The sequence below is a fragment of the Rhipicephalus microplus genome, chromosome 10 (genome assembly GCF_043290135.1).
Source record: "Rhipicephalus microplus isolate Deutch F79 chromosome 10, USDA_Rmic, whole genome shotgun sequence".
NCBI classification, from domain to species: domain Eukaryota; kingdom Metazoa; phylum Arthropoda; class Arachnida; order Ixodida; family Ixodidae; genus Rhipicephalus; species Rhipicephalus microplus.
In genome coordinates, this window is record NC_134709.1 from 69,678,456 (window position 1) to 69,703,397 (window position 24,942).

Genomic DNA, 24,942 nt, shown 5'->3' on the forward strand with positions numbered 1-24,942 from the left:
ATTTCATTCTTTCTCTTTTTTTCTTTCTCTTTTTAAATCGCACTTCGCAATCCTCCCTCTTGACTTTTTTTCTTTCTCCAACCTGTGAATAGTGTGTTCTCATAAGTGCTTAGCAATGCCACGCTTCCGCCGCTGAAACCAATAACATCGGTCATAAGTTAAGTAATAGCATGCAACTATGGACGACCACAAATGTGGCAGCGTGAAAGAAGTGTCTTCAACAAAAGCTCGAACTTTCATTTAAGTAACAGGTGATAATTTTGGTCGCATTGAAGCTGAGAAGCGGCCCCACCACGGTGGTCTATAGGCTAAGATACTCGGCTGCTAACCCACAGGTCGCGAGATCGAATCCCTGCTGCGGCGGCTGCATTTCCAATGGAGGCGGAAAGGTCCTAGGCCCGTGTGTTGATATTTAGGCGCACGCTAAAGAACCCAAGGTGGTCGAAATTTCCGGAGCCCTCTACTACCGCGTCTCTCATAATCATATCGTCACGGGGTCGTGACGTGGCAAAAGACAGAAAACTTCGTGTTGGGATTTAACTGTTCATTTGGGCGAACCTGTGCCCGGTAAAGAGAAAGTCTAATTACAGCAGCAGTCTTGCACAGATAGCAGTCTCGGACTGATAGCGGTGAACGCAGCGTCGGCCTTCGATCAACAACTGACAAGCGGCGAAGCGCGTCGGCATTTATACCCTTGCCGTCAAATGTTCTAGCGTTATCGCTGGAGGTGGCGTAGGTTCCAGAACAATCTGTACCGTTCGCACAGTGGGCGTGATCTTATCGAAATGATCTACTACAGTCCGGAACCTTCTCGAAACCTGCAGGCGCGGTTTGCGCCGAGAATCGTGTGGTGTTTTGGAACGATAACAAAAACTTGTGAAATGGAACGTGGCATTGCCCCCCTCTGAAAAAAGGCATCGTCCCGATGCTTTAACTAAAGATGAAGGTACAATAATAATGCAAGAAAGTACAATGAATAAATTACAATACAACAATAATACAAAAAACACTGTTTCAGTTTGTTAACGTGCATGAAACGGCTTGAGGCGCGCGACATGCACGACTTCAGGTCGCGATCGGCGTCGTTGAGAGTTCGTGATGCCGTCGGGGACAACCTCGTAATCAAGTGGGCCGAGACGTCGAACCACCTTGTACGGTTCGAAGTACCGTCGCAGAAGCTGTTCACTTAGTCCACGTCGGCGGATCGGCGTCCACACCCAAACACGTTCACCAGGCTGGTATTCCACGAAGCGTCGTTGAAGGTTGTAACGGTGGCTGTCGGTCGTCTGTTGATTCTTGATACGAAGACGCGCAAGTTGTCGGGCTTCTTCGGCGCGTTGAAGGTACTCGCTCACATCGAGGTTTTCTTCGTCGGTGACGTTGGGTAACATGGCATCGAGCGTCGTTGCCGGGCTCCTTCCGTAGACCAATTTGTATGGAGATATCTGCGTCGTCTCCTGCACCGCCGTGTTGTATGCGAAGGTCACATACGGAAGAATGGTGTCCCACGTCTTGTGTTCGACATCGACGTACATTGACAGCATGTCGGCGATCGTCTTGTTAAGCCGCTCGGTGAGGCCGTTGGTCTGTGGGTGGTACGCTGTCGTCCGGCGGTGGTTTGTTTGACTGTATGCCAAGATCGCTTGAGTTAAGTCGGCAGTGAATGCCGTTCCTCTGTCGGTGATAAGGACCTCCGGAGCGCCGTGACGTAGGACGATATTTTCGACCAAAAACTTAGCTACCTCGGATGCACTGCTTTTTGGCAGGGCTTTTGTCTCGGCGTAGCGGGTGAGGTAGTCGGTAGCTACCACGATCCACTTGTTTCCAAAAGCCGACGTCGAGAACGGCCCCAGTAGGTCCATACCAATCTGCTGGAAAGGTCGGCAAGGTGTATCAATTGGCTGCAGAAGTGCCGCTGGCCTTGTCGGTGGTGTCTTGCGTCGCTGACAGTCCCGGCATGTCCTCACATAACGAGTGACGTCGGTGGTAAGACGTGGCCAGTAGTACCTTTCTTGTATCCTCGCGAGCGTGCGGGAAACACCGAGGTGCCCTGCCGTCGGATCATCGTGCAGAGCCTGCAGGAGTTCTGGTCGCAGAGCTGAAGGCACCACAAGGAGGTACTTAGCTCGAAGCGGTGAAAAGTTTTTCTTTTGTAGAAGACCGTTTCGTAGAAAGAACGACGCAAGTGCGCGCTTGAATACCTTCGGGACTTCGGTGGTCCTGCCTTCGAGGTATTCTATTAGGGATTTAAGTTCCGGGTCGGCCCGCTGTCGTTCAGCGAAGTCGTCGGTAGTTATCGTTCCCAAGAAGTAGTCGTCATCCGAGTCGTCGGGTAGCGGTTGGTCGACAGGCGCACGAGAGAGACAGTCAGCGTCGGAGTGTTTTTTGCCGGACTTGTAAATGACTGTAATATCATATTCTTGAAGTCTCAGGCGCCATCGTGCGAGGCGACCTGAAGGGTCCTTCAAGGTGGCTAGCCAACACAAGGCGTGGTGGTCGCTCGCAACTTTGAAGGGCCTGCCGTAGAGGTAGGGGCGAAATTTCGACGTAGCCCAGATGATGGCGAGGCACTCCTTTTCTGTTGTGGAATAATTTGCTTCTGCTTTGGATAGCGATCGGCTGGCGTAACTAATAACCCTTTCAAGTCCGTCAGCCCTCTGCACAAGAACGGCGCCAAGACCTACGCTGCTTGCGTCAGTATGTATTTCTGTCTCGGCGAATTCGTCGAAATGGGCAAGTAACGGAGGCGTCTGGAGGCGATGTTTAGGCTCCTGGAAAGCGTGTTCCTGTGGCGTTTCCCACTTGAACACCGAGTCGGCCTTGGTAAGGTTAGTGAGAGGATCGGCGATGCGGGCGAAAATTTTCACGAACCGCCTATCATAGGCGCACAGGCCCAGAAATCGGCGCACGGCCTTCTTGTCAGTGGGCGGTGGGAAATCGGCGATGGCGGCTGTTTTCCGTAGATCGGGACAAACTCCAGACTTGCTGATAACGTGCCCAAGAAACAAGAGCTCCTCATACGCAAATCTGCACTTTTCTGGCTTCAGTGTGAGTCCGGACGTCTTGATGGCTTGAAGTACAGCTTCAAGGTGCCGAAGATGCTCGTCGAAACTCGAGGAAAACACGACGACGTCGTCCAAGTACACAAGGCAAGTCTGCTACTTCAATCCTGCCAGTACTGTATCCATAACGCGTTGAAAAGTTGCAGGCGCTGAGCAAAAGCCGAAAGGCATCACATTAAACTCGAAGAGGCCGTCCGGTGTTATAAACGCCGTCTTCTCTCGGTCTCTTTCGTCGACTTCGATTTGCCAATAGCCAGTCTTGAGGTCCATTGACGAGAAGTACTTGGCGTTATGGAGCCGATCAAGGGCGTCGTCTATTCGTGGGAGAGGATACACGTCCTTTCTTGTGATTTTGTTCAGGCGGCGATAATCGACGCAGAAACGTAGGGTCCCATCCTTTTTCTTCACTAACACCACGGGGGATGCCCACGGACTCTTGGACGGCTGGATAATGTCATCTCGCAGCATTTCATCAACTTGTCTCTTCATTGCCTCACGTTCTCGTGTCGAAACCCTGTACGGACTCTGACGGAGTGGTCTGGCATTTTCTTCGGTTATGATTCGATGTTTCTTGATTGGGGTCTGCCGAATTTTCGATGACGACGGAAAGCAATCTTCGTATTGCAGGAGCAGGGCCTTGAGCTGTTCTTGCTTATCGTTCGGAAGTCTGGGATTGACGTCGAAAGCTATGGGAGGGGCTTGGTTCCTCTGAGCAGGTTCCGCAGAATCGGCGAGGGCGAAAGCACTGGTGGCTTCGACAATTTCTTCGATGTATGCGACCATTGTTTCTTTGTTCACATGTTTATACTCATTGCTGAAATTCGTGAGCATAACCGTTGCTTTGCCTCCCCGCAGCTCTGCAATTCCTCTTGCGACGCAAATATTTCGGATGACCAACAGATGCTGACTGCCTTCAACGACGCCTTCCAAGTCAGGTGATTTAGGAGCGCCAACTGAAATAATGACGCTTGAGCGAGGCAGAATGGTGACTTGTTCTTCCAGCACATTCAAGGCATGGTGTCCTGACGGCGTGCGCGGCGGTAGTGCTTCTTCTGTGGATAACGTTATCGACCTTGTTTTTAGGTTGACGACAGCACCATGGAGGCATTAGAAGTCCATGCCAAGGATGACATCTCTCGAGCAACGCTGTAGGACTACGAAGTCTGTAGGATAAATACGGCCGTTAATGGTGACTCTCGCTGTGCAGATTCCTGCAGGCGTTACGAGATGACCTCCGGCTGTGCGGATTTCAGGGCCTTTCCAAGCTGTCCTAACTTTCTTTAACTTCGCGGCGAACGACCCACTGATGACAGAATAGTCGGCTCCAGTATCGACGAGAGCAGTCACACTGTGGCTCTCGGTAAGAACGTCGAGGTCGCTAGTTCGCCGTCGCGCATTACAGTTAGGGCGTGGCGTCGGGTCACGGCTGCGTCGGCTTGTTCCGCTGCTTCCATGTTGCGTCGTCCGGCCACCTTCGGTAAGTGAGCTTTTGCCTTCAGGGCTCTTCCTGGTTGGGGTTGTGTTCAAAAAGCTCCGTCGCGTCGGCGTCGTCGTCGGAGGATCTTCGGTAGTTCGTCGCACAGCAACCGCACCTCCATCGGTTGCTGCCCTTAGTTTCCCGGGCCAGAGTACTGCCGGGGGTGCGGTGACATGCGGCGGCTGGGCGACGGCGAACGGGAAGGACTTCGTGGTGTCCATTGAGTTCCTGCCAGGTAGTCGGCGATGTCACGTGGCCGATCTCCTGGCTGCGGACGCGGAGCATTGACGGCGAAGCCACGCAGTCCCATCTGTCAGTACTGGCAACGGCGGTATGTGTGCCCGGCCTCGCCGCAGTGGTAGCAGAGCGGGCGGTTGTCAGGTGCACGCCAAACGTCCGTTTTTCTCGGTGCACTGCGCTGGCCCGCTGGGGAACGGTAGAACGTCGGTTGGGGTGGTGGCGGCGGTGGCGTCTGGCGATGGAAGTGTGACGGGGCGGCGTTTTGGCGTGGACGGGGAGGAGCGTTGTGGCGCACTGCAGCGGCGTAGCTCATAGTTTCTGGCTCGGGCGGCGGTGTTTCGGGAATTCGAAGCGATTGCCGGACTTCTTCTCGCACAATGTCGGCGATCGAATCCACTTGAGGCTGCGCCGAAAGCAACAGTTTGCGCAGCTCTTCCCGCACGATTGCTCGGATCGTTTCACGCAGGTCGTCGGAGTCACTGCCTTGAGCAGCAGCGCATTCTGGAGTCAAGCGGCGATTATACTGTCTGGTGCGCATGTACAGCGTTTTTTCGATGGTGGTCGCCTCGGACACAAATTCTTGGACGGTGTTCGGTGGGTTCCTCATTAGTCCCGCGAAGAGCTCCTGTTTGACCCCTCGCATGAGGAAACGAACTTTCTTTTCTTCAGGCATGTCTGGGTCAGCGTGACGGAATAGGCGGGTCATCTCCTCTGTGAAAATTCCAACCTTTTCGTTTGGTAGCTGAACCCGGGTCTCGAGTAGAGCAGCGGCCCTCTCTTTGCGAGCGACGCTTGCGAACGTTTGAAGAAATGCGCCGCAGAAGACATCCCACGTTCGGAGCGTGGACTCCCGATTCTCTAGCCAGGTCCTTGCGGTGTCTTCCAGGTAGAAGTACACACGACGGAGCTTTTCTTCGTTGTCCCAGTGGTTGAGGGCGGCCACACGGTCGTATGTTTCTAGCCAGGTTTCCGGGTCTTCAAACGATGAGCCATGGAACGTTGGTGGTTCCCTGGGTTGATGAATGACGATCGCGGGCTGGGACGCTCCGGTTGTCATTTTCGCTGCAGTCGAGGTCATGGTCTTGGTCTTCCGCGCCTTGTCTTGTAGCAGGCCGTACTCCGGTGGTAGCCCTTGCTGTCGGCGGCTCGTTCGCTGCTCTTGGTTGGCATCGGTGTCTTCTCCGCGAAGGGGGCTGGGTTCACGGCTTGACGGGGGCGTCCGGTACATGAACGAAGCAGCCCCTCCACCAGATGTCACGGGGTCGTGACGTGGCCAAAGACAGAAAACTTCGTGTTGGGATTTAACTGTTTAATTTGGCGAACCTGTGCCCGGTAAAGGGAAAGTCTAATTGCAGCAGCAGTCTTGCACAGATAGCAGTCTCGGACTGATAGCGGCGAACGCAGCGTCGGCCTTCGATCAACAACTGACAAGCGGCGAAGCGCGTCGGCATTTATACCCTTGCCGTCAAATGTTCTAGCGTTATCGCTGGCGGTGGCGTAGGTTCCAGAACAATCTGTACCGTTCGCACAGTGGGCGTGATCTTATCGAAATGATCTACTACAGTCCGGAACCTTCTCGAAACCTGCAGGCGCGGTTTGCGCCGAGAATCGTGTGGTGTTTCGGAACGATAACAAAAACTTGTGAAATGGAACGTGGCAATATGGTGGTTTTGGGACGTTAAACCCCCCGCAATAATTAATCAAGCTGAGAAGCGCGTTTTTGAATACTTGAACCACAGCATGACTTGGCAAGTACAGGCCTTATATACGAGGAATATTTAGGGAATGCACTGGACGAGGTTGACGTACGGCAGGCATGAGAAGCAGCCAGAATTGGTGCTAAAGGTGGCCAAGCAGGTATATGCATGCTATGAAATACCAATTTTGGTAAATATCCCATTATCGAAACGGCCAGGAGTGCTAAAAGTCGTAGTCGGTTAGATAGATAGACAGATACGGTCAAAGCCGCTGACGTTCGCTACAAAATGCTTCGTATTTAAAAGTTCAATGTCACGTGCGGCAACTTTATACATTTCATAACTATAGGATACAAGAGCTTCCATGAAGTTGTTACTACGACTTTACTGACTTGGGCTCGATTCTTTCGTACAAAGTTTTCTATCAGTTACGGGAGCTCATGGAACACCGGCATGCGCCCGGATATTTTCCGAACAAGCAGGATAAGCGTGGGAACCACATACATTTGTTCTTAGTACCATGCGCCTATCTGCTTGACATGGTGTGGTATTTTGAATACGTGAGAAAATGGCATCATGTAGGGTATCAAACACAGTCAATAGTGTTTTTATTGTACTCCCCTTCTATGCCCATATCTGGAGGATGTGCAATATCCAAAAAAATGCACAAAAACTGTGTGTTATGTATTCTCTGCATTTGAAATTTTTTAGCTTATTGTAGAGTTAGTACGAATTAGTTGATTCGCCGACAAAATCTTTCCTTCTCATACGATTGTTGCCGGGAGGACCGTATACAGATGACAAACAGCTTTCATATTATTCACTCAATGAAAAATATGGTGATAGCAAGCTTTGTAAAGAAAGAGCACTTGACATGCAGATTAAAAAGAAAACACCTAAGTGGTTGTTACGTGATAGTATTCTGGCTCATATGCGCGATAAATTGAAGCACTGTAGATTCATAACATACACTAACCAGCAATCAAAGTTTCGACTGCGATGTCGCTGATCTATGTGCGGCTGGACTCCCCAAAATTTGTATTATGTGACATAGACTAAGACAAGCGACCTTCTTAACTAAACTTCAGTCGCTCTCATTAACTATGAATTGAGTACTATGAGCCATTTTAGGAGGATCCTCCTATGACACCAAATTGTTTACATACTTTAAATATTATATGAAAAAGTTAGCAAGCTTAATTTTTATAGTGCGTCTAAACTGACTTAGCAGCATCTTTCATGCTGACCAATATCGTATCAAGATATTTCGACGTCGTCGAACAATTCAGAGGTATCCTTACTTATTTTTTATCAAAAATAACTAAAAAGTGAAGAAATGGTCTATTGAAAAGGCACTACATGTTTACGAATGCTGATAGGCAGATAATTATATGGACATATATTACACAGCAGTAATGCGCTCGTGCAGTTGCTTTCGCGCTTCAGAGATTTTCACTGAATGTAAAAAAAACGACTGATGTCAGCCGCATGGATGGTGAGCACTGCATTGAATATATCATTTGTTGAATCACACTATGTTCCTCGTCAACGTGTGCCTATTCGGAGGCCTGTGATGTATTTTTATAGAAAGCAATAAATAATCTGCCTTTCAAATCTTTTTAGTAGAATGTTTTATTTTTTCGAGATACATAAATTATAAAATAGACGTCAGATGCCAGAAGGCTTGTATTTGAAACGAAGAGTGAAGTAGGAGAGCAATAAAAAAAGATTCGTACAACATTAGCCGCATATCGGCGTGCATCGCGGACGAAGGTCCTAGGAACACGTTAGTATTGCGTCTGGAGATAAAGAATAAAGTGCTCATTTGACGTTCTGCGTTAGAAAATGGTTGAGTAGGTGGAGCGAGGGATATGAACACCATTTGTCAGTAACTTCAGGAAACGAAGGCTTTATAGAACACAGAGGAATCGGTAGGTGGCAGCACCATGTCGTCTTAGTGAAGCTTAGGAAACACCATCTTTTTCGTGCACGTTTTTTCGCCCCCTCCCCTTTGAGATCGTGTATGAGTCTATCAATAGCTAGAGACTGATTGATTTTGGACTATGACTCGTTTAGCAGTTCATTCAAGAGCTTCTACTTAGGTCCTACACACATCTGCCCATCGATCACCGAGCGAACCTTGTTCCATTGCTGCTAGCTCAATTCTTGGCAATGCACTTCAATATCATGATTTAACATCGCTACTTTCTTACGCAGCCTCCGTTTAGTCTGTGCATTCGCCATCTGGCGAATAGCAAGTTTTCCGCCTCTACCAGGTGCACCAAGTGCGCATCTGCCCTGTTGACTTTTAGGTTCGTTTCGAGTATCTTAGTAACAGTCTTGACGTCTTTCGTTAGTTTCAGCAAGAGGTCTGCAAACGACCTGTACAGTTTGAAGTCATCTGCCCAGCGTTTGCGGAAGGCACCCCTGTCTACTATGCTGAACGCCCCTAGAAAAGCAGCCTAAATTTCGATAGAAGTTTCCACAATAATGTTTTCCCTACCCATATTTTCATGCTCGTTGTGCAAACGAACACCGCTAGCATTCTTAACGAAGGTGAGATCCAACTTGGTGTCTCGCAACACTGAATAATCCATAGGCGTGGGGAACTGTGGGTCCGTGACTAGATTTAAAGAGCAGTTTCTTGCCGCTTGAACTAGATTCATACTTCACAGAGAGTGACTTACATAACCCATGCTTGACGCGGTACTTAGATGTCTCCTCAGCTGCCACAAGTGAAGTGTCCTTCGCTTTTACCGCAGCCTTGGCTATAATCGACTAGAACGCCTGGTGACATTCGCTCGAAGAACTGTGAATGTTTTGAATTAAACACTGTTTTTGACGTCAGCTGCAGACATACTTCAGAGCCTAGTAGCAAGGTATCTCTCCGTGGACCCCGGCATCGTGGCACGAGGACTACCCAGAGTATAAAGGTGAACCCATGGAGCAGCTCGACGCTCCGATCACTAAGGCGGAAGTCACAATGGTGCTACGGAATGAACGGGCGCTCGGAGCCCTGGCTGAATGGCATCTGCAAAAGATTCCTGCAAAACTCAATGAAAAATCAATGGCGCAGCTTACGGAACAGATGAACCATACGTGAAAAACTGTCCGGCTCCGAGACTCTTGGAAGACGCCGTTTGTAGTATTCATCCTGAAACCAGGTAAAACGCTAACAGCCGAAAACCTCAGACCGATCTGGCTTACTTCCTGCGTGGGCAAGGTGGCTGAGCCCGTACTCTATGAAAGAGCGACAAGATATATCGAGGAATGTGAACTGTTCCCCTATAACATGTAAAGGTTTCAGGCCCTCTTTATCAACGCAGGACATTATGCTGCTGATCAAATGGCAGGTCGTCGACATGAATACCAGGGATGTCATAGTTGTTTTGGCGTTAGATATCCCCAAAGCCTTGGACAAGATCACGCACATATTAATTACCAAATTTGTCTTGGTCCTAATCATCGGAACACGCATCCATGCGTATTTTATCTCTTTCTTACGAGACCATATAGCCGCTATAAAATCGGCCAACTGAGATCCGAAGAATTCCATTTAGGAGCTCCACAGGGTGCGCTTATTTCCCCCCTTATTTTTAATCTAGCGATGAAAAGTTTCTCGGGAAAGCTGGCAAGAGTCGAGGGCATAAACCAAGCACTCTACTAGGACGATATCATCGTTTGGTGTGCATGCTTGGGGGTCCAACTGGGCCGAGGAGCATGCCCTTCAGAAATGCCTGGATGTTACCGAAAAGTACCTGAAAAGAAAACGGGACTCTGTATGTCTTCTTCAAAGTTAGAACTGCTGCTTGATAGACCAAGTGCTACATGGGATTTTAGTGAAACGAGTAGGGAGATGCCCTGGTGAAACAAGCGTATCATTCCATCGTCTCTTTGTGTCGTGCCGTGGTCGCCTCAGACTTTTCGAGGCTCACATTGAGGAAGCTGTTGCTAGGCTGCCACCCTGACGATCGTGAAACCAGCATGAAACTATCAACCCGGCTGTCCGACCGGGGTTTTACCAGGAGGATTAGGTCCCTTCTACTGCGTTTACGCATTGATTGCTCCTGCTGTATGCAGTTTCAGTGGACGTCTTCCTAGGTGTTCTTGATAGAGGACCGGCATAGAGAGGAGCACGCGAGCGTCCATCAGTGGTTTAGGGGCTCTTTATGCCCGCATTCACAAACCAACCTCAACATTACCTCGAGTTTTCCTCAGTGGTTTCAAGCCGTTATTGCGCTTGCTGAACAAAATAGGCTAGTATAAATGAACCAATCTCGTTCTCATATTCTACCCTGTTACCGTTTCTATGCCCTTATAACGCACGTAGAGAGTACTGAAACTTTAGGAAAACGTGAGGAAAGGCCAAGGTTGGTTTGTGAATACGGGCCTTGATCTCACTTTAGTTTACCGCCTCCTTGCTATACGCGGGTATGATATAAATGGCTACATTATGCGTAGTCTTGCCTGCGTTACGCCAAGCGACATGGGACGACGATATCATACGTCAGCCTGGGTCCATAAATAGCTCCGCATGGGGCGCACTAACAATGCGCAGTAACGACAAAATGTAAATGAACGTGCTTATACAAACACAAAAATGCAAATAAAGTGTTATTGTAAGGATGGAAAAAGGATTGTGCAATCGAAAAAAAAAACAACTAAAGCGGCACTGATTAAAAACAGGAACAAGCAATAATGTAAGAATGGGAAATAAAATACGCCATTCATTGCACTTTGCGAATATTTGCGGTACGCTTTCGACCCCGGCGTCTGTATATCAGTAGAAGAGCCTAGCAAGTGGGCTTGTTTATGCAGATCGCTATGTATTCGGCACTTATATATTAGCGACATTTCTTATAATATCTATAGTGAATCAGTTCTGGGCATATTTGGTGAATATATCTTTGTTTTACATATATTTACATAATGTTAGTGCTATTTCAGTAGCCTCGCTTTGTTACGAGATATTGTTAAGAATACTGAAGGCTATGAAGTACGTTGACCATATTATTGTTACAGTCTATTTTTGAGCGTTCATCTTGTCAAGCACTGCCTTCACGACTTCGAAATTCGCCTTTAGCTATACCAAATATGGGATAATAAACATATAATATTCAATGAATACAGGATCCGCATTTCAATGCTACCACTGGACAAAAATTTGCGATAGCTTCGGGTCAATATAGATGGGTCTGAACTCCTTAACTGAAACGAAAAATGTGAAATAGAGAAACTTGGTAACACTTACGTCGCTGGCACGTTGCCATGCAAAATTTTCCGGATTGTTTTCATATGGTATCTGAGCAGACACGCTAACACTCAAGACAATGAGGCGAATGCATGTGCTTAACTCGGCCATTTTTGTGTTCACTTAGCACCAGAAGTCATTAGTCAACCCTCTTTACGAGGAATGTGCTCGTCAATCTTTATTATAACTTGAGAGAAGCCACGTCACTAGGATGTGCGTGCATAAGGGTAGCTACGTTTTCAGCACTGTAAATAGCACTGCACTGTCGTTAGCTTAACAAACTATGCACATGCAAGCACTGCTTTGTGTATTTTTTTGAGTGCATGAAAGCATATCTTGTACAGACGCACCACCTCATCAATATAATGTCTCGCCAAGGAGGCTAATATTACCTCTTGAATGAACGAAATTCTCTACAGCACGTACGCTGCGCAGGCTACTAATTCAGCATGTCTGCTATTATTTGAAAAGGTGGCCGTATTTCTTTTTAACAATGCCTAAATTATTACGCCGGAACGAATTCTATAGCGATAACTCTACAGCTGCGGCAACAACCCCAGAGAAAGACTTTGCGCATGCTTCTGACCTCGACGCTCCACCAAAGTAAATTTTCTCCTCTTCCTCGACGCACTTGCATTGTCACAGCAACAGACATGCGCAGCGTAGGATTCTTAAAGACGATAGGCTTTCTTGGGAAACTTCAAGGCAAAAAGTTTGGTCTGCTTGTTTGTTTGTCCTTCCGTCATACGAATGAGCCAACCGGCTAAAGTTTAGGCATTTGCCGAAAGCCTAGTCATCTTGAACTGCTGACTGTGTTCATTTTTATAAATATTCTTTATAAATAAGCAAACATTACGCATATCTAAGGCGCAACATCAATACTAATGTATTAGGGGGTGTATTATTTTACTAGAAAATACATAGATATGCAATTCTGAAGACCCTAACATTTCTTAGGCTTCACTGAAAATGCGACGCTAGGCAAAAAAGAAGGCCGGCAGAAGACTTTCGTCTTCTAATGGCATTTGCTGCGAAGCACGTACAAAGGAGAGAGAGAGAAGTAGACTTAATTCCCAGTCGATTGCTGGGCTGGGCTCCCACCTATAGGAGCTAGCAAACAGACCGTGTCTTCCGGCAGCTTCCTTGGCCTGCTGGATCACCCAAAGTTGCTTGTCCAGGACCAAACTGAGCAGCGCAGTCCGCCAAGGCACCCGAAGCTCTTCTTTGAAGGCCGTGACCCCAGAATTTTTGACTAAGGCTAGGCATTCCCATTATATATATGGTCTAGAGTGGCTCTGGAAGCTGCCATTTTATTTTTTATTTTATTTTTTTGCCTAAAGGGTGGTGCACACCGGTGACTAGCAGTGGTCGCGCGAGCACTTGCGACTGGTCGAAAACAGTCGCGAGTGGTCGCAAACGGTCGCAAAGCGGCCGCTTTGGCTTGTCCGCTTCTTGCTCGATTTTCAGTCGCGCGACTGCAGTCGCAAAACTGCTGGAAGCAATCAGTGATGCCCGGAAGTGACACAAGCATTTCTTCGAATGCAGACTTCTTTTTGTTGTTTTGTTTTTTCATTGCGTTGGCCTTCTGTCGCGAGATACAAACGAGTTCGTTCCTCTGGGACAGTGGCACAATTGCCGCCCCGGAGTAGTTGGCTTGGAGATGGTAGCAGCTCGAGCAAAGTGTGGAATTTACGTGACGCATTCGCAACAAGCTAAACACCATCGAAAAGACGTGAAAATGAATTGTGCACTATCTTGCCCGTATTCAGAATTGTTTTTTGTCTTGAAGTTGATTTGCCACTGCCTTTGATGCAGCGCGTCGGGAACGCATTTGTGTTTAACGCCTTGGCACCGACTAAAGACACCGCGTTCGAGACACGTTTGTGCAGCATTGGAGGCTGCGGGAAGTCAAGTTTAACTCAATGAGTGTTTCTGAATACGTATCACTCTCGGAAATACTCCTCATCGTCTCAGCACCGCTCGGGAGGTAGGCGGTTTGCATGGTCCAACTCTCGTGAGCGAAGGTATGGCCACACCCACCACTGGCTTTTAGGGGCGAAGGTCCTTATAGGGGCCCCCGTTCATCCCTCGTGGTCGTAGTAGTAGTCGTAGTGTGTAACCAGTCTTATATTTTGACCTCCAAGGTGGTGCCGGTGGGAGATGTCTTCTGTGCGTTGTTGAACAATAAAAATTTCGCAGCGTGCGCGTTAACTAAAAGCCGAATTCTCCCGTCTCTCATTCCCCATTAGCAGCCATTGGCATGTACATTAAGCACTATCTGACAAGAAAGGGTTGCTGCGTTATACTCGCTGGGCATAACCTCCTTGGTTTTAAAGAGGTTTAGCGAGCGTTGGGCCACAGTGCCATGAATACAGTGAACTAGTATATACCATGAACTCAAAGTGGTTAAAGTTGGGAAGTAGACACGAAGCGCAAGCCGTAAAAAAGTGTGCGTGTGCCACCTCTCATTTAGTCCTTGAAATGTCCGCTGGATGGCGGTGCTTCTATGTGAGGAATATAAGGTGAAAAGATGCGAGATGGTGGTACTTGAAGTGTTGAATAGGTGGACGAACGAACACACAGACAGATGCATGGACGGACGCACGGATGACTGAAAGGACGGATGAACGCATGGACGGATGCAGGAGGGGATGCATTGGGTGTTGTTGTGTTTTTCGAATGATGACTTTCTGTTCGTAGAAACAAGTGAAGGAAACGGGCCAACTGGAAATGCACAAAACGATCCAGAACATGCGCACAGATATATCTACAGTCGAAATTCATTTTCCTGACCATACATCACACCATAAATAGTGCGGATGAATCATATGAATTCATGGAACTAAAAAAAAGCATGTAGTACATTGACAACTCATAAAATTGCGGTAACACAAGCTGAAAGACAAAGATAGTCGGCTCTTTCAGTTAGCGTGACATTTGCTGCGCTTACGCACAATCAATCAGAATTTTACTAACGCTCTAGCCTCTGTAACGTCTGTAGCACGCTGATTGCTTTGAGAAAGAATATGACAAGAGTGAATCGAACTATGATAGCGAAAAATACTGCATAGCACAGAAACAGTGTGCTGCTCTGCGTTTCTTTCTTGATTTGTTAATCCGCTGCCTCGATTGATCATCCACAACACCTTCTGTCTCGCTGGCGCAGCTGCGCTGACGAGACGTTTTCGAAAACTTACCTAAAAGCACACTCAGAATGAAAGTCACTTCATAGGAGCCATTTGTCGCTATTCGTTTTTATTTCTAGTTGATTACATTTGCGCGTGTTTTGTCAACGACGTGTTTTTTTGTGTGTATGCGTAATTCATTACCTGAAACTTAACACCATATTCTGCTTTCTTGAAGTTGTTCTTTGTCCTTCTTCTGTCAACCAACCCTTTACTGCCGAATATCTATAATTCGGGACACACCGAAAAGTTTCGAGCAAGCAACTCGCCTTTAGTGCCGGCTGCCAAGTACTCACGGGGAATGTAACTTTCTGCATAAAAAAATCTAGCGCCGTATCGGCTAAGGTATTTTATTTTAGAGCCCATTGCTTTTTAGATGATGGTGGAGAGCGCGAAGCGCGTGAAACAGCTCTCACTTATTTTTTTTTTTCTTGCTTGGGTGACGCAAGTTCTATTGTCGAAAATTTCGTTCGATGCGTGCGCACCCTAGTGCTGCCACGCGACAAGCTACATAGTTCTTAAGCACGCCTTTTTTGCGAGGTCCCCGCATCCATGGCATATAGAGAATTCGAGGCATACGTCAAAATATGCATTGAATTTGCATTTTAGAGAATTTAACGGTGGAATCATTTAAAAGGCGCTATTTAAAAATGAAAAAAAATGAGAGCAATTTTTACTTTAGGAGTTTTATACTTCTGGAAGTAAAGAAAGTTTATATTCGAGTAGACCTGTAGTACATTGTGATCTGTTAGTAGTGGAAGCGCAATACGATGGTCTATAGACGGCTCTCGGCCGTTTCTCTCACACAGCAGTTATGCTAGCAGTGGAAGCAAGCACACTACGGTACTCTTATTACGTGATACACTGCATGGTATTAGTTATGTCATGTATTCTCAATAGCAGCAGCACCAGTTTGTAACAGTGGTATTGTTACAAGCGATGCTGCTTGTGTACACGACCCATTTGAGCTGTTGATTAGTAGTATTTAGCACTGTTTGTTGGATAGTGAAGGTAGGTGTCGTAGGTTGGTGTGCACAATTAAATAAGACCTACCAATTTTAGCTCACAAGTTTGTGTCAAGTTTCCCGCATAAGTGTCCGAACTGGAATAAAAAAAGTACGCCATCTTACTTAAAACTGTTTATTACATTGCTTCTGCGTCCTTAGAAACAGTGAGTAGAAAAAACGGCATCCATAAATAAGCAGCACTCTATTTGTTCACTGGAAGTTGGAGTAGGTGTCGAATGTGTCCAGAAAGCTGAGAGCCAGATCGTAGCAAAAGCTGTATTGTTCCTGCAAAACATAAAAGAGATGAAGCCGATTTACGCATTATGTATTTAGGCACATAGACAACATTACGAGGGTTTTTATATCACAGGAAACAATGCAGCATATCTGTAACACCACGCAAGCATAATTAAAGTTAAAATACTCGGCATTATTGCCACACTGCGGTATCAGGCACGAACTACTGTATCATGCATGTGTGTACACGCTGCACATTGCAGCTGCAAAATAGCTTTAGCGCTGTAGAAACGAAGCACTCTGAGTGAGAATTGAGCTATCAATTGCTACTAAACACGATTGAACAAAGCACTCTGAGTGAGAATTACGCTATCAATTGCTAATAAACACGATTGCCAATAAACAAGTCCAGAGAAAAAAAGCAAGGTTTTCTTTGGCACATCTACTTGGTTAGTTTTCAAGGATACGTCTAAGAGGAAATACAAAAATAAACGTCCCAGCCACTGTACACTGTACCGCACTGCGTCCATGCTCTTTTCGAGTTAGCAGCATATAGGTGAGCTACTTCTGACAAAATCGGTTTTGTATTATAAATGCAAGTCCTAGGCGTACGGCGCCATGAATCTAAAGACAGCAGCAACTTCCATGGCGCTTTGTGCCTGTATATTCCGCATGCGTGTCGTCTACGCATCTATGACACCGGGAAAGGCAAAACGTGCCTATAGTTCTTCGAAACCTATAAACTGAAACGCTGTTCGGCTCATGCGACATGTCTTCCTCTTTTTGCAAGCATAGAGACATACGAGTTTCATTTAAATATGGAAATGTTGTGCGTACACATTTTCACGTGTACGGCCAACATACATACGCGCAGTTTAATAGTATAGTCTTGGAGCTGTTTTTTTCTAAATTTTTCGCAGTTACAAGCTTGTCAATAGTACCTCCTCAAGTAAAAAGGTCATTCATTTCGGTTTTATATTTTATCCTTCTTACCCCCTTCCCCAGTACAGGGTAGCCAGCCGGTCTGAGAACTGGCTAACCTTCCTGTCCTTCCCCTTTCAATCCTCCTCCTCCTCCTCCTCGTCCTCCTCCTCCATTTCGCTTTTGCAAGTGCTTACTTGCTGCGTTTATAAGGTTTCTTTAAAAGACACATTGTAAGACAAAAACAACAACAGACGTTTCATTTTTTTTTTTGAAAGCTCTGGCTTGCCCCTGTCTTACTAAGTTTCACGTCAGTGGCCTATTGCACGCATACATGAGTCCTTACGGAAAGCTCTCCTGAATGCCTGAGAGCATTCCACGTTAATTTCGGATCACCTGTTAGGCTTGAGCCCGAATACGCTAGAGACTCGTGCCCACCCAAGTACGGGCAGTCAAAGCGGCAAGGAGGCAAAGCGGAAAGCTGGAAAAACCTGCTCTCTAGGCGGCGAAAGCGGAACGGCAAACGACTTAGAAAGAGCGATCGCTTCGGAGCAATCTTTTGCCGCCCGCCGAAGCTCGCCGTTTTGCCGCAGCTAATCAGAACGCTACGTGGCGGTGGTGCTGGTGTACGTTTGTGAGACGTATTGCCACGTGATTATTACACGTGCACAAGCGTGCGAGAAGCCCACTTCCTCTGCCATGCGGCAAGCCAAAAGAGACGTGCGGACGCACTTACTACCCCGCCGCTGAGAAAAGCCCGCTTACCCGGCTTGCCACGCCGCCTTCGGTGTGAACGAGACTTAACAGCGGAGTTAATACTCGAACAAATGCGGCTTTCCCGAAGATTAGTCGTTCGACGGCTGGCATTCTGTTCGCCGCTAGCAGTGCCAATGTATACTGCTGGCTTTCCGTTTGCTGGCCACAAGTTTGGCCAATTGAAGTTTAATCGTGGGCATATAGTGCGCTGCCTTCACGAACGTCACGACCACGTGGCAATATGAGTCATTTTAATGAGACAAAAATACTGTCTTTGGAAATCATTGATAGCCCCGCCGCGGTGGTCTAGTGGCTAAGGTACTCGGCTGCTGACCCACAGGTCGCGGGTTCGATTCCCGGCTGCGGCGGCTGCATTTCCGATGGAGGCGGAAATGTTGTAGGCCCGTGTACTCAGATTTGGGTGCACGTTAAAGAACCCCAGGTGGTCAAAATTTCCGGAGCCCTCCACTACGGCGTCTCTCATAATCAAATGGTGGTTTTGGGACGTTAAACCCCACAAATCAATCAATCAATGGAAATCATTGATATCTTCGGAGGGTCATGTAACCACCATATTAAGAGAGTTAATTAACAGGCCTCCTCGAGGAGTTATTTTATATTTATTTATTTAGAATACTGCCACTCTCATCCGAGAGCATAGCAGGAGGGCATACAAGTGTGTGTACAAAAAACATGTGAATCTGCAGGCTTGATTCACGAGGAAGAACAAAAAAGAACATATGCACACGATGACAGAATAATTGCACAACTTTACGCATAAACACGCCTATATTACATGCTGTAGTAACAAGAAGAATAAATAAACCAAAGAAACAAGTCCATCAAAAAGGTAAGAATAGTTCCAATACAAGGCTGCAGCAACGAAATACACAAGAAATTAACAGATTTGTAAGCTGGAAGTGCTACACGTGTGCTGTTCGGTTAGCGCAATATTAAGTGTTATTTATACACTGAATAATCTAGCATTTCGACGAACTTAGATAACGAGTCAGTGCTTGTTATCACGGGGTCGAGTTTATTCCACTCGTGTATTGCCATGGGAAAGAAAGAGTACATAAACGTGTCGTTACTGCAGGAATATTCGGTTATGGTGCGGTCGTGTTTGTGACGTGTAGGACGGGTCTGAGAAAAAGATATGTATTTATGCGTATCAATCTTGTAACTGTTATTTACATGGTATGTCAGTATTCTCCGAAAAGTGCCACACACGCTTTTTTTCGTAGAGTGCACGTGATGTTTACTTATAGATCATTATGCTATTGTCAGATAATAGTGGGATTGAAATGACTTTTAGCATGCCTCTTAAAGATAGTCATATGCGTGGAAAGGCCAGGGTCACCGAAACGAGCAACACTTTTCTTGGTATAGATTAACGAATGTCTGAAACTGTATTGAATCCTCCTATTCCATGAGTAGCGTGTGAAGTCTAGCCTACTGGTACGAATTCATAGCGGAAAATTTCCTGATGCAATGAGTGCGAGATATACCAAACTGGACTGGCACTGGCAAGCTAAATACTGTGAAAAAGATGCTCCTTCATCTAGTACCATAACAAACACTCGGCTCACTCGGCTAGTGCTTCTGCTTGCTGCTGTCTTGGGGAACTGTACCTCACGCAGTGTCATAGCTGATAAGCGTATCGTCCTTTAACCGCTAATAAACCCTTTCACAGTAGAAACAACTGCATTTATTTTGCCATACAAATATATACTGCGAATTCTGGAAACTGGAACACATGGAGGAGAGAATTAGATTGTCCTGAAACATGCCCGCTTATACTGATCACATGGAACGCTCTACTGCGGAGATAGTTAATCTCTTTGTCTGTGCGGTAGATGGCGAGCTGTTACACGAATGACGAGCGACACAGATGAAAAATGCTTGATATATTTTGCGGGTACAGGTATCTCAGTAGCGGCACACTTTGCTGATCTGGTGATAGTTTAGGGTACGACCACATTCAGCACTGGGCATTGCGGAGTTGCTTCCTGTTTCAGTTCCAACAGTGTTGGAATGTTCACGCAAGTGACCATTTACACAGTGGCTAGTCTTATCAATGTAGATGCTGCCGCATGGTGTGGGAACATCGTAGATGACACTGTAGTGAGAGAAGAAGATGGGACAGCGGCTAACGTGGTCGTGTCATTTTCTCGCCACTTTATTCCACGCCTAAAGCAGAGCCGCGTGGCTTTCCACGTCCGACACACCAAGTGCGCTAGCTTGTTCTAATCCTCGCGCAGCTGGTGCTAGCTCGAGCTGCGCGAGAGGCGCGGCGCGGTCATTGAGAAATGATGATGGTGATGATGGCACTACAACACCAACCTTATAGAAAACAAAGCATGTGACATGTTTTTTTCTCTGTCTCCCGACTTGCAGGACATGACTTGCTCACTGTGTTGCACAACGTGCCAAGATTCATGGATTTCGAATAACCACGTTGGCGCTGGGGCATGCGGCAGCTTTTAGGTGATGTGGAAGTCGCACTGTAGTCAAGGTTTCAGCGCAACTTTCACTCTGTCGTTGGATGGTGGGGTGGTTTTCGCAGAACGCCTCTACTTCATTAGGATGACTTCCGCTAAACCAGGTGAGAACTGTTCAGGAGAGCCTACTGTTGCGAATCCATGCACTTGATTAGAGAAGTGCTTTAAAATTTGATGTCAATGAGACCTAATTGAGGCGTTTTTCATGCACACAGTGTTATGACGCGTTTGACAAGCTTGCAGTGCTGAGACGTAAGTGGAAGAGTGGGGTGCTTACTGTCAACACTATCGGTCGGCCTGCTCGAGACAGCGCAATGGTAACGTGAAAGCGCCGTGCCAGAGCACTGTATGCTATAAAAAACGCCTGATTAAGTTGGGCTGACATAAAGTTCACAAAATAACGACGGCAGGGATTCCGGAACAGTTATTAAACGATTTAATAGAAGTTATTCCAAGAGAGTATAAGCACTCTTCTCCGCAGGTTGCGGGATCGAATCCCGGCTGCGGCGGCTGCATTTCCGATGGAGGCAAAAATGATGTAGGCCCGTGTGCTCACATTTGGGGGCACGTTAAAGAACCCTACACTGTAAACAGAAATAAGCCGAAATGGGAGTAAATGACCTTGTCCTCTAGCGCACATCCAGATGGGAGTTTTAAAAAACCCGTCTCTGGGAGTAAAAAATTTACTCCCCATCAGAAGGGGGTTTTCGCATGGTGTCAGGGGGGTTTTTATTTACATCCATAGGGGAACTTTTTCAGGTCAGTATGGGAGTAAATTTTTTGCATCGACCGAGAAAAAAAATTACGTCAGCAGCCGTACCATGCGCAAGCGTAACTTTAATTACATTACATTTAATACGCACAACAATGATTACAGTACACAAACATTATCACAACGTTCCCGTAATATCACAACACTCGTACTCACCACAGCTTGCCACACGCAGTACACACCTACCATATAGTCACCGAGTATATATAGGCACCACATTCTGACCTCCTGTAGCCCAGGTGAATGATTTTTTTTCTAATAATTAAGCAATAAATACGCACGGCGTAAGTATGAACTTGCGGTGGTCTGATGTAAGCACTTCAGCACACATGCCTTTTATCCTAATCCTGCCTAATATTTAATATTTTTTTTACTATAACGAAAAAGTTTTATCAGTTGACGCTCTGTCGTACAGGCTGAATTCGCATCAGCAGTGCTGTTTGTGGACCCGTAAAATGCGCTGAATCATACACAAAGTGCGCGCGGCCTTGAATGAACACATTAACGAGGCACATTCAGCAGCTCCAGCGATGAACCGAGGTATACCGCCGCTACCGCGTTCGACGACTAGGCCTCACTCACGAGTACGGCACGGTGATTCGATGAATGACAGCTGGCGATCACAAAATGCTTGCTGATGTGCAGTTTACGTCTCGTTTTTCCCATGCACAGAAATAGGTGTCCGCTATCCACGCAGTTTAAGCTACGGAGCGATAGACTTAAACGAATGAGACGGTTCGCAGTCGCTGTTCCCGTTGCTCGCATGCATTGCATGTATAGCTCGCAGAGCTCGCCACGGCGGCCGGTGCGCAGTGCGAGCTCGATACGATGCCGGCTTGATACCGACGCCATAGCGAGGCCTTCCTACCGCTTAGATGTTGCAGCCGGTGAAATACCGGTGACACTCCGAGAAGCCACTATCGGAGGAGACGGGGCGAGCGCGTCGCCGGCGCAACTCTCACACCGGTTGCCGGCCAGCCTGCCGTGGTCGAGCGAAGCCTATATACTTCGAACCGCTTCGAAGTTTTACGGTGCAATCGCTGACGATCGTACTCCGCCTCGTTCGGCGCTCGCCATGTAGTTAGTCATTGACAGCTGCGGTCGCAAGGCGCAGAAGACTGTTATACATCCCAGCAGCCTTCATTTTTTGTGAAGCACATTCTTTGCATCGCCGGTGGTCGGTGCTAGCTCGTAGCGCTTGCCGCGGTGGCCAGCGCACAGTGCGAGTTCGATACGATGCCGGCTTGATACCGACGGCATAGCGAGGCCTTCTTACCACTTAGATGTTACAGCCGGTGAAATACTGGTGACACTCCGAGAAGCCACTATTGGCAGAGACGGGGCGAGCGCGTCGCCGGCGCAACTCTCAGACCGGTTGCCGGCCAGCCTGCCGTAGTCGAGCGAAGCCTACTTCAGACCACTTCGAAGTTTCTAATGGTGAAACTCCAGGAGCAGCCGCTGACGATCGTAACAGCTTACTTTTGCTACCATTAATTTATTCTTCGAAGTTTTTTGTTACTCGGCCCTTTGAAGCGTGGCATTCAGGACGTTTCGTTGAGGAATCGGACCGATGTGCAGCGTGGTTTAAGGTGCGAAATATATTGAAATGTTCCCAGTAAATACCAACCGGTCGTTGCTATTCTTCGCTGCACTTATAACTTCGTTGCCTGTTGACAGATGCTTACACGGTTAGCCACACAAATCACATGTGTTTCACACCGACGTGCAAACATATGCCCGTACAGACACACGCACATGCACACGCACACGCACACACACACACACACACACACACACACACACACACACACACACACACACACACACACACACACACACACACGTCACGCCCAAAGAGGGTTTTTAAAGCTCCTATAGATAGGTTGTAACCACGTGACCTGAAACTCCCTGGGGAATTTAACAAAGTCATGTCGTTCATAAACTCTGTGATTAAGGAGGGGGCGTTTTACGATGACATGGGCCGAGTTCACTCCCTACCAGGGAGTAAATAATTGGGGCAGGGGAGTTTTGTGGGCTCATGTGCTGGAGAAACTCCCATTTCGGCTAACTTTTGTTTAAAGTGTAGGTGGTCAAATTTTCTGGAGCCATCCACTACGGCGTCTCATAATCATATGGTGGTTTTAAGGCGTTAAACCCAACATATCACTCTATTAGAGGCGCTCATCAACTTTCTGGTCATCCGATAACGGACTAAAGGTTGCGTTGATAAGTTATCAACAAGGCGTGCCAAACTTTAAGAAAGCCTCCGCACGCGCCAGTTGAAACGTAACTTATTGAGTACCCATTACACTTCTTTCGCTGTGCCGCTGAGTTAACGACCTAAATCCAGCAAGTCAGGTGTGCAAGAAATAACATTTCACTCGCTTTGTTCTGTGCAAGGTTGTCTCTGAGGTGTTATCTGAGGGGTTCGCACAATCTTCGCACATTGGACAGGCCAACCGCTGTGTGAACGATTACTTGCGTGAACGTTCTAGCTACATTATAACTAAAATAGTAAAAAACGTCGCAATACATCGTGCTGAATGTCGGTCACCTCAAATTTCCACCAGGTGAGCGCGGTGCGCCGTCACTAAGATAACTGGGCCCGCGAAAGATGCCAAGCGTTTTCCATTCATGTTGCACATTCATGTTGAACACGTATGCGTTGCTTTTGATTGCCTGTTTATAAATTCTTCCCTTTCTAATAAATTGTTTATTTGCGAGAAAGCGCTCGTCCTCTCTTCCTTTCTGTTTATTTGTGCGCTTGAACTGACAGTTATACTATTCATATTGCAGGTCATTCATGTATATACTCCTTATTTATTACATTAAGAGGCAAAGCAGTCAACTCCGCAGTTGAGTGTTCAACACTATCCAGGCATGCGCCCGTGTTTTCGAAAAATCTCCCACTCCTCTTTGTTTTTTTTCCAGAATGCATATGTACAGGGTGTCCTACGTAACTTTAGCCAGAGTTTAAAACTATGCCGGAACACGTAATTACGACCCGATCAAGTGCATGTTTCTCACCGTTGCATGAAGTTAGTCGGACTATTTTTTGTTCTCAAATATTGTTTTATTAGATCTGTTTAATTATCTAGCTTGGAAGGAACGAAAACGGATAAAAATTTTTAATGTGAAAGTTGTAGATCGGTTTGCGAAACGTCCAAATAGATAGTTTTGAACTTTGTTAAGTATTATTGTTTTTCTGCTACTTACAAATGCCCCCAAAATACAAAAAAAATACCTCGTGACAAACCTGCTCGCGAGTCAGTGCGCACGATGATTGTAGTGCTCCCTGATGAACGACACGCTTTCCTCGCACCGGTTCATGACAGCGATAAGCAGTCACAGTGATTATCGTTTTTGTAGCCGATAACAAAACGTGTTCATTGTAAAGTCACCACTATTGTTGCAACCCTGCCGAGACAGCGTAGTCAGACAAGTGCTATGGTCGTTCGTACGCGGAACTTTAGGGAGCTTTAGAATCATTGCGTACATTTGCGCACGGGCGGGTGTCGCGTGATATTTTTTGTATTTCGCGGGTATTTGTAATTAGCAAAAAACACTAACACTTAATAGATATCAAGTTCAAAACTGTCCAATCGGATGTTTTGCGAACTGATCTAAAATTTGCTCATTAAATTGTTTGCCTCTTTGTTTCTTGAAAAGTTGGTTAATGAAACATATAGATTTGAACAATATTTGAGAACACAAAAGTAGTCCAACTCCAGACAAAGGTGAGCAACATCTATTTGGTTGCGTCGTAATTGCGTGTGTCTGCATACTTTCAAACTCTGGTTAAGGTTACCTGGGACACCCTGTATATTTACTGCAAA

At 46.8% G+C, this 24,942-nt stretch overlaps 2 protein-coding genes across 3 annotated transcripts in view; both read right to left on the reverse strand.

Annotated features, from left to right (window-relative positions):
• Positions 1-11,963, reverse strand: part of LOC119180872 (uncharacterized) — a 26,647-nt gene extending 14,684 nt beyond the window's left edge. The window contains exon 1 of the mRNA XM_037432007.2: positions 11,728-11,963. Within this exon, the coding sequence (XP_037287904.2) occupies positions 11,728-11,838 (111 nt within the window). The 5' untranslated portion in view covers positions 11,839-11,963. The remainder of the gene's footprint in view (positions 1-11,727) is intronic.
• Positions 11,964-16,038: 4,075 nt separating this feature from the next.
• Positions 16,039-24,942, reverse strand: part of LOC119181311 (receptor-type tyrosine-protein phosphatase T-like) — a 174,545-nt gene continuing 165,641 nt past the window's right edge. For both annotated transcript variants that reach the window (XM_075875795.1, XM_037432519.2), the window contains one exon: positions 16,039-16,204. In XM_075875795.1, coding sequence (XP_075731910.1) covers positions 16,130-16,204 — 75 coding nt within the window. In that variant the 3' untranslated portion in view covers positions 16,039-16,129. The remainder of the gene's footprint in view (positions 16,205-24,942) is intronic.